Here is a 10,529-nt window from a genome sequence, read left to right as displayed (position 1 = left end):
CTAGAACATTCTTCTAATTAAAGTTGCTTGATCAATCAATCTCTGTGGGATTCGACCTCACTCTATTGTGAGTTTTACTTGACGACAATTCGGTACACTTGCCGAAGGGAAATTTGTTGCGAGACAAGTTTTCCGTGCATCACTATGAAGCATCCACCAGAGGACCATTCTATCTTCCGGTGTGATATGATTGATGATATTGTGGCCGAAGTCCACCATGGTATAGTTGATGAGAAGAACATGGTTCAAGGTGCAACTGTGCGGAAATATCTGAAATATGATGAAGACACCTTACCACCTCCGGTGCTACCGGATAATCAAGTGCCAAGCCATGAGCTAAACATGGAATTGAAGCTGCTTCCACCTCACCTCAAGTATGCTTATCTTGAAGACAATCAAAAGCTCTCGGTGATCATTGCAAAGGAGCTTACTTCTCAACAAGAGGAGCGATTGCTTAATATACTGCGAAGGAACATGAAAGCTATTGGGTAGTGTTTGGCGGACATAGTTAGTATAATCCCTTAAGTTTTTGAGCATCGCATTTTTTTAGAGGAGGGAGCCAAGCCTATCCGTCAACCTCAAAGGCGGTTGAACCCCACAATTCTAGAAGTTGTGAAGAAAGAAGTGACCCAACTGCTTGAAGCCGACATTATCTATCCAATCTTGGATAGTGAGTGGATTAGTCCGGTACAAGTGGTTCATAAGAAGTCCAGCATCATCATAGTCAAGAATGAGAATGGAGAACTCATGACCACAAGGGTGCAGAATTCATAGAGAATGTGCTTCTACTACAGGCGCTTGAACTTGGCTACTCGCAAGGATCACTATCCACTACCTTTCATCGATCAAATGCTTGAGGGCCTGTCAGTCTGTTCTTTTCTTGGTCATGCAGGTTTCTACTGGTGGTTCATTAAGGACTTCAGTAAGGTTGCACTACCCCTTTCCCGTTTGCTGCAGAAAGATGTAGAGTTTGACTTGAGTGAAGATTGCATGGAAGCATTTGACAAGTTGAAGATTGCCTTAATCCAAACTCTTATTGTGAGAGGGTCTGATTGGGGTAGGCCGTTCAAGATAATGTACGACGCATCTAACTATGCGGTAGGAGCGGCGCTGGCTCAGCGCGAAGGTAAGGATCCCTATATCATAGCTTATGCTTCTAAGACATTAGATGGTACCCAGTCTAACTATACTACCACTGAAAAGGAACTTTTAGCAATTATTTTTGCCTTGGATAAATTCCGGGCTTATTTACTTGGAACCAAAGTGGTAGTATATTCAAACCATGCGGCTTTGAAATACTTGCTAGCTAAAAAAGAGTCAAAACCAAGGTTAATCTGTTGGATATTTCTATTTCAAGAGTTTGGTTTAGAAATCAAGGATAGGAATGGTTCCCAAAATTTAGTGGCAGACCACTTGAGTCGCCTAGAGCATATAAAAAGTGACTCCACTCCTATCAATGATGCATTCCCACTTGATAGCTTGCAAGCAATATCTGAAGTGGTTCCTTGGTATGCACACATAACTAATTATTTGGTTAGTCATACCTTCCCTCCACATTTTTCTAAACATCAAAAGGACAAGCTCAAGAGTGAGGCCAAGTATTACATATGGGATGACCCATATTTGTATAGATATAGTGCTAACCAAATAATTAGGAGGTGTGTGCCACAATCTGAAATTTAGTTTATCTTAGAGGCGTGCCACTCTTTTGAAAGTGGTGGCCACTTTGGCCCTCAAAGAACTGCCAGAAAATTTTTAGACTACGAATTTTGGTGGCCCACACTCTTTAAGGATGCAAATCTTTTCTGTAACTCTTGCCACCAATGCCAAAGGTTTGGAAACATATCCAAGAGGGATGAGATGCCCCAACAACTCATGTTGTTTTGTGAAATTTTTTATGTTTGGGGTATTGACTTCAAGGGTCCCTTTTCAAACTCGAATGGTTTCTTATATATTCTGTTAGCAGTTGATTATGTTTCTAATGGGTGGAAGCAATTCCAACCCGTGCTGATGATGCTAATGTGGTTGTTTCTTTTACGTGAAATAACATCATTTTCTGCTTTGGATCACCACGAGCAATCGTGAGTGATCAAGACTTCCATTTTTGTAATAAAAGAATGACAGGTTTGATAAAGAAACATGGCATTATCCACAAGGTGGCGACAACTTATCATCCCCAAACAAATGGCCTGGCTGAAGTGTCTAACAGAGAGATTAAGATTATACTTGAGAAGATAGTTAAACCCCATAGGAGGGATTGGAGCTCTAGGCTTGGAGATGCACTTTGGGCTTATCGGACAGCTTACAAGACACTGATTGACATGAGTTCATTCTGCCTAGTCTACAGAAAGCCTTGTCACCTTCTGGTAGAGGTGGAACACAAGGCTTATTTGGCTGTGAAGGAATGTAACTCAGGATTGGGGGGAGCCAGAGTTGAAAGGAAATTTCAACTGGAAGAATTGGAGTGCATTCGGCTAGAGGCTTATGAAATCTCAAGGCTCTACAAAGAAAAGATGAAGGCGGTACATGATCAGAACATCAAGAGAAGAGAGTTTAGAGCTGGGGATCAAGTCCTTCTCTATAACTCAAGGTTGATACTAATACCGGGCAAACTGAGGTCAAGGTGGGATGGGCCGTATGTGGTGGAGAAGGTGGAACCGTATTGAGTTGTCCACTTGAGTCACCCCTCAAGCCCTACCTTCTTCAAGGTTAATGGCCACCGTTTAAAGCATTACCATGGTGCAAAGGTGAAGAACAACAAGGAGATGGAGATCTTTCTCTTAAAAGACCCAGCCAAGTAAGAGAACTGAGCTAATAGACCGTCCAACTTAAGGACGTTAAAGAAAAGTGCTAGGTGGGAGACAACCCACCATGGTATGATCTTCCTTTTTTATAGTTTTATTCTATTTATTTGCTTATCTTTGCTTCATTAGGTATCTGTGTTAATTTTCAAATATGCATGTTTACCTCTGTTATGATATTCTCATAAGAAAAAAGCCAGCTCACGCGTAAGCGTGCCCAATGCGCACGCGTCATAGTGAATGCTGCAACTTCTGGTATAAAAACTAGAGAGTTGTGCTGAAACCATGCGGGTAGAGTGCTAGGCGCATGGTATGCGAAATTGTTACTCAGGTTGTGAATTATTGTTCGAAATTGATTTCCTGGCGATGGCACCAAAAACGGATGCACAGAACCATGGTCTAAACATATCTTCACAACTTTGCATAACTAACCAGCAAGTGCACTGGGTCGTCCAAGTAATACCTTACGTGAGTAAGGGTCGAATCCCACGGAGATTGTTGGTATGAAGCAAGCTATGGTCACCTTGTAAATCTCAGTCAAGCGAATATAAAATAGTTATGTAGTTTTCGAAATGTAGTAATAAAAGAAGGATAGAAATACTTATGTAAATCATTGGTGAGAATTTCAGATAAGCGTATGGAGATGCATTCGTTCCTCTAAACCTCCGCTTTCCTGCTGTCTTCATCCAATCCGTCTTACTCCTTTCTATGGCTGGCTTTGTGTAAGGATGTCACCGGTGCCAATGGCTACTTTCAATCCTCTCGGGAAAATGGTCCAAATGCTCTGTCACAGCACGGCTAATCGTTTGGAGGCATCACCCTTGTCATTAGTTGCATCCTATTCCTCTCTGTGAAAATGGTCCGATGCGATGTCACTGCATGGCTAATCATCTTGGAGGTTCTCGATCATACTGGAATAGAATTTACTATCCTTTTGCGTCTGTCACTACGCCCAGCACTCGCGAGTTTGGAGTTCGTCACAGTCATTCAATCCCAGAGTCCTACTCGGAATACCACGGACAAGGTTTAGACTTTCCGGACTCTCATGAATGCCGCCATCAATCTAGCTTATACCACGAAGATTCTGATTAAGAGATCTAAGAGATACTCATTCAATCTAATGTAGAACGGAAGTGGTTGTCAGGCACGTGTTCATAGGGAATGATGATGATTGTCACGTTCATCACATTCAGGTTGAAGTGCGAATGAATATCTTAGAAGCGAAATAAGATGAATTGAATAGAAAACAGTAGTACTTTGCATTAATCTTTGAGGAACAGCAGAGCTCCACACCTTAATCTATGGAGTGTAGAAACTCTACCGTTGAAAATACATAAGTGATAATGGAGTTCATTGGTCTCGGCCCCAGAGGGGAACCGGAGTAACCAAGACTACTATGATCCGAAGATAAAACTCAGGATGTCAAATACAATAGTAAAAAGTCCTATTTATAATAAGCTAGCTACTAGGCTTTACAGAAGTAAGTAATTGATGCATAAATCCACTTCCGGGGCCCACTTGGTGTGTGCTTGGGCTGAGCTTGAAGTCTACACGTGGAGAGGTCATTCTTGGAGTTGAACGCCAGCTTTTGTGCCATTTTGGGCGTTGAACTCCACTTTGCAACTTGTTTCTGGAGCTGGATGCCAGAATTGGGCAGAGAGCTGGCGTTGAATGCCAGTTTGTATCGTCTAAAATTGGGCAAAGTATGGACTATTATATATTGCTGGAAAGCCCTGGATGTGTACTTTTTAACTCAATTGAAAGCGCGCCATTTGGAGTTTTGTAGCTCCAGAAAATCCATTTTGAGTGCAGGGAGGTCAGAATCCAACAGCATCAGCAGTCCTTCTTCAACCTCTGAATCTGATTTTTGCTCAAGTCCCTCAATTTCAGCCAGAAAATACCTGAAATCATAGAAAAACACACAAACTCATAGTAAAGTCTAGAAATGTGAATTTAACATAAAAACTAATGAAAACATCCCTAAAAGTAACTAGATTCTACTAAAGACATACTAAAAACAATGCCAAAAAGCGTATAAATTATCCGCTCATCACAACACCAAACTTAAATTGTTGCTTGTCCCCAAGCAACTGAAAATCAAATAGGATAAAAAGAAGAGAATATACTATGAATTCCAAACTATCAATGAAACATAGCTCCAATCAGATGAGCGGGACTTGTAGCTTTTTGCCTCTTGAATAGTTTTGGCATCTCACTTTATCCATTGAAGTTCAGAATGATTGGCATCTATAGGAACTTAGAGTTCAGATAGTGTTATTGATTCTCCTAGTTCAGTATGATGATTCTTGAACACAGCTATTTTATGAGTCTTGGCCGTGGCCCTAAGCACTTTGTTTTCCAGTATTACCACCGGATACATAAATGCCACAGACACATAATTGGGTGAACCTTTTCAGATTGTGACTCAGCTTTGCTAAAGTCCCCAATTAGAGGTGTCCAGGGTTCTTAAGCACACTCTTCTTTTGCTTTGGACCTTGACTTTAACCGCTCAGTCTCAAGTTTTCACTTGACACCTTCACGCCACAAGCACATGGTTAGGGACAGCTTGGTTTAGCCGCTTAGGCCAGGATTTTATTCCTTTAGGCCCTCCTATCCACTGATCTCAAAGCCTTGGGATCCTTTTTATTGCCCTTGCCTTTTGGTTTTAAGGGTTACTGGCTTTTTTGCTCTTGCCTCTTGGTTTTAAGAGCTTTTGGCTTTTTCTACTTGCTTTTTCTTTCTATTTTTTTTTGCCTATATTTTTTTTTCTGCAAGCTTTGTTCTTTGCTGCTTTTTCTTGCTTCAAGAATCATTTTTATGATTTTTCAGATTATCAAATAACATGTCTCCTTGTCATCATTCTTTCAAGAGCCAACATATTTAACATTCATGAACAACAGCTTCAAAACATATATGCACTGTTCAAGCATTCATTTAGAAAACAAGAAGCATTGTCACCACATCAATATAATTAAACTAAGCTCAAGGATAAATTCAAAACTCATGTACTTCTTGTTCTTTTGAATTAAAACATTTTTCATTTAAGAGAGGTGATGGATTCATAGGACATTCATAACTTTAAGACAAAGTTACTAACTACTAATGATCATGTAATGAAGACACAAACATAGATAAGCACTTAACATAGAGAAAACGAAAAACAGAAGAAATAAGAACAAGGAATGAATACACCTTAGTGATGGTGGCGTTTCCTTCTTGAGGAACCAATGATGTCCTTGAGCTCTTCTATGTCTCTTCCTTGTCTTTGTTGCTCCTCCCTCATTGCTTTTTGATCTTCTCTTATTTCATGAAGGATGATGGAGTGCTCTTGATGTTCCACCCTTAATTGTCCTATGTTGGAACTTAATTCTCCTAGGGAAGTGTTGATTTGCTCCCAATAGTTTTGTGGAGGGAAGTGCATCCCTTGAGGTATCTCAGGGATCTCTTGATTTGCAGCCACATGTTCTACCACTGAGCTATAGACCCTTGAGATGAATCTTTCCATCTCCCATGACTCGGAGGTGGAAGCACTTGTCTTCCCTTTCCTCTTTCTTGAGGTTTCTCTGGCCTTAGGTGCCATTAATGGTTATGGAAAAACAAAAAAGCTATGCTTTTACCACACCAAACTTAGAATGTTGCTCGCCCTTGAGCAAAAGAAGAAAGAATAGAAGAAGAAGAAGAAGATATGGAGGAGATGGAGGGATGTGTATATTCGGCCATATAGGTGGGATTGGGTGGGAAAGAGATGTTGAATTTTGAAAGTAGGTGGGTGTATGGATGTGAATGGTAAATGGAAAACAGAAGGGATGACCATGAATGGAGAGAGAGAGGGTGAGAAGAAGTGAGTGGAGGTAGGTGGGGATCCTGTAGGGTTCACAGATCCTGAGGTGATCCTGTGGGGTCCACAGATCCTGAGGTGTTCAAGGATTTACAACCTTGCACCAAATTAGGCATGCAAAATGCCCTTGCACACAACTCTGGGCGTTCAGTGCCAGGTTGGTGCCCATTTTGGGCGTTCAACGCCCATTTGTTACCCATTTCTGGCGTTGAACGCCAGAACCATGCTTGTTCTGGGCGTTCAGCGCCAGCTCTTCTCCAGGGTGCAATTCTGGCGTTCAGCGCCAAGATGATGCCCATTTTGGTCGTTCAGCGCCCAGATACTGCCCATTTTGGGCGTTCAGCGCCAAAACCATGCTCTGTTCTGGCATTGAACGCCAGACAGGTGCTTCCTCCAGGGTGTGATTTTTCTTCCGCTGTTTTTGATTCTGTTTCTAAATTTTTCGTTTATTTTGTGACTCCACATGATCATGAACCTAAGAAAACATGAAAAACAAAAATAAAATTAGATAAATAAATATTGGGTTCCTAACAAGCGCTTCTTTAATGTCAATAGCTTGACAGTGGGCTCTCATGGAGCCTTACAAATGTGCAGAGCTTTATTGAGACCTCCCAACACCAAACTTAGAGTTTGGTTGTGGCCTCCCAACACCAAACTTAGAGTTTGACTGTGGGGGCTTTGGTTGACTCTGCTTTGAGAGAAGCTTTTTCTGCTTCCTCTCCATGGATGCAGAGAGAGATCCTTAAGTTGTAAACACAAGGTTGTCCTTATTTAATTGAAGGATCAATTCTCCTTTGTCCACATCAATCACAGCTCTTGCTGTGGCTAGGAAAGGTCTTCCTAGGATGATGGATTCATCCTCTTCCTTTCCAGTATCCAGGACTATGAAATCAGCAGGGATGTAAAGGCCTTCAACCTTTACTAACACGTCCTCTACTTGTCCATAAGCCTGTTTTCTTGAATTGTCTGCCATCTCTAATGAGATTTTAGCAGCTTGCACCCCATAGATTCCCAGTTTCTCTATTACAGAGAGGGGCATGAGGTTTATTCCTGAACCAAGGTCACACAGAGCCTTAAAGATCATGGTGCCTATGGTACAAGGTATTATGAACTTTCCAGGATCCTGTCTCTTCTGAGGCAATGTCAGTTGATCCAGATCACTTAGTTCATTGGTGAACAAGGGAGGTTCATCTTCCCAAGTTTCAATACCAAATAATTTGGCATTTAGCTTCATGATTGCACCAAGGAACTTGGCGGCTTACTCTTCAGTAACATCCTCATTCTCTTCAGAAGAGGAATACTCATCAGAGCTCATGAATGGCATAAGGAGGTTCAATGGAATCTCTATGGTGTCTAGATGAGTCTCAGATTCCTTAGGTTCCTCAGAGGGAAACTTCTTATTGATCACTGGACGTCCCAGGAGGTCTTCCTCATTGGGATTTACGTCCTCTCCTTCCTTTACAGGTTCGGCCATGGTGATTAGTTCAATGGCCTTGCACTCTCCTTTTGGATTTTCTTCTGTATTGCTTGGGAGAGTACTAGGAGGGATTTCATTGATCCTTTTACTCAGCTGGCCCACTTGTGCCTCCAAATTACTAATGGAGGACCTTGTTTCATTCATGAAACTTATAGTGGCCTTAGATAGATCAGAGACTAAGTTTGCTAAATTAGAGGTATTTTGTTCAGAGTTCTCTGTCTGTTGCTGAGTGGATGATGGAAAAGGTTTATTATTGTTAAACCTGTTTCTTCCACCATTGTTAAAGCCTTGTTGAGGCTTTTGATCCTTCTATGAGAGATTTGGATGATTTCTCCATGATGGATTATAGGTGTTTCCATAAGGTTCACCTAAGTAATTCACCTTTGCTATTGCAGGGTTTTCAGGATCATAAACTTCTTCTTCAGAAGATGCCTCTTGAGTACTGTTGGATGCAGCTTGCATTCCATTCAGACTCTGAGAAATCATATTGACTTGCTGAGTCAATATTTTGTTCTGAGCCAATATGGCATTCAGAGTATCAATTTCAAGAACTCCCTTCTTCATAGGCGTCCCATTACTCACAGGATTCCTCTCAGAAGTGTACATAAACTGGTTATTAGCAACCATGTCAATGAGTTCTTAAGCTTCTGCAGGCGTTTTCTTTAGGTGAATGGATCCACCTGCAGAAGTGTCCAATGACATCTTTGATAGCTCAGATAAACCATCATAGAATATATCCAGGATGGTCCATTCTGAAAGCATGTCAGAAGGACACTTTTTGGTCAGCTGCTTGTATCTTTTCCAAGCTTCATAGAGGGATTCACCTTCTTTCTGTCTGAAGGTTTGAACATCAGCTCTAAGCTTGCTCAGCTTTTGAGGAGGAAAGAACTTGGCTAAGAAAGCCGTGACCAGCTTATCCCAAGAGTTCAGGCTGTCTTTGGGTTGAGAGTCCAACCACACTCTAGCTCTGTCTCTTACAGCAAAAGGGAAAAGCATGAGCCTGTAGACTTCAGGATCTACTCCATTAGTCTTAACAGTATCACAGATCTGCAAGAATTCAGTTAAGAACTGAAAAGGATCTTCAGATGGAAGTCCATAAAACTTGCAGTTCTGCCGCATCAGAGAAACTAGCTGAGGTTTCAGCTCAAAATTGTTTGCTCCAATGGTAGGAATGGAGATGCTTCTTCCATGTAAATTGGAATTTGGTGCAGTAAAGTCACCAAGCATTCTCCTTGCATTATTGTTGTTGGGTTCGGCTGCCATCTCCTTTACTTGTTCGAAATTTTCAATAAGGTTATCTCTGGATTGTTGTAATTTAGCTTCTCTTAGTTTCCTCTTCAAAGTCCTTTCAGGTTCTGGATCAGCTTCAACAAGAATGCCTTTTTCTTTGTCCTTGCTCATAAGAAAGAGAAGAGAAAAAGAAAAGAAGAGGAATCCTCTATGTCACAGTAAATAGGTTCCTTATTGTTAGTAGAAGAAGAAAAGGAATAGGGGTGAAGAAAAATGAAGAATCCAAACACAAGGGTAAGGATAGGAGCAGTGAAGTGAGATGAAGAGAAGTGTTAGTAGATGAATAAATAATTAGAAGGAGATGAAGGGGAAGGATTTTTGAAAATTATTTTTGAAAAAGGGTTAGTGATTTTCGAAAATAGTTTTTGAAAAAGGTTAGTAATTTTTGAAAATTAAAATCGAAAATTAAAATAATTAGTTAATTAAAAAGAATTTTTGAAAAAGAGGGAAGATATTTTCGAAAATTAGAGAGAGAGAGAGTTAGTTAGGTAGTTTTGAAAAAGATAAGAAACAAACAAAAAGTTAGTTAGTTAGTTGAAACAAATTTTGAAAAGATAAGAAGTTAGGAAGTTAGAAAAGATATTTTGAAATCATTTTTTCGAAAAAGGTAAGATAAGAAGATATTTTTGAAAAGATATGATAGAAATTAGTTTTTTTGAAAAAGATTTGATTTTTAAAATCTCAATTAATGACTTGATTCACAAGAAATCACAAGATATGATTCTAGAACTCAAAGTTTGAATCTTTCTTAACAAGCAAGTAACAAACTTGAAATTTTTGAATCAAAACATTAATTGTTATTGTTATTTTCGAAAATTTGATATAAAAATAAGAAAAAGATTTTTGAAAAATATTTTTAAAAATTTTCGAAAATAACTAAGAAAAATGAAAAAGATTTGATTTTTTTTTTTAAAAAAGATTTTGAAAAAGATAAGATTTTTAAATTGAAAATTTGATTTGACTCATGAAAACAACTAGATTTTAAAAATTTTTGAAAAAGTCAAATCTAATTTTTGAAATTTTAAGAGAGAAAAAGGGAAAGATATTTTTTTGATTTTTTTGAATTTTTATGATGAGAGAGAAAAACACTAAAAATGCTCAATGCATGGAAATTTTTGGATCA

General features: G+C 39.7%; 1 protein-coding gene across 1 annotated transcript; it reads left to right on the top strand.

Annotated features, from left to right (window-relative positions):
- The first annotated feature begins 2,117 nt into the window (after positions 1 to 2,117).
- LOC112729961 (uncharacterized) lies at positions 2,118 to 2,666 on the top strand. The gene has a single exon (XM_025780089.1). The coding sequence runs from the start codon at positions 2,118 to 2,120 to the stop codon at positions 2,664 to 2,666; it is 549 nt and encodes a 182-aa protein (XP_025635874.1).
- Positions 2,667 to 10,529: the final 7,863 nt, after the last annotated feature.

Source organism: Arachis hypogaea, chromosome 12, assembly GCF_003086295.3.
Source record: "Arachis hypogaea cultivar Tifrunner chromosome 12, arahy.Tifrunner.gnm2.J5K5, whole genome shotgun sequence".
Classification (NCBI taxonomy): Eukaryota; Viridiplantae; Streptophyta; class Magnoliopsida; order Fabales; family Fabaceae; genus Arachis; species Arachis hypogaea.
The sequence above is the reverse complement of the archived record's forward strand: the minus strand, read 5'-3'. Positions and strand labels throughout refer to the sequence as shown.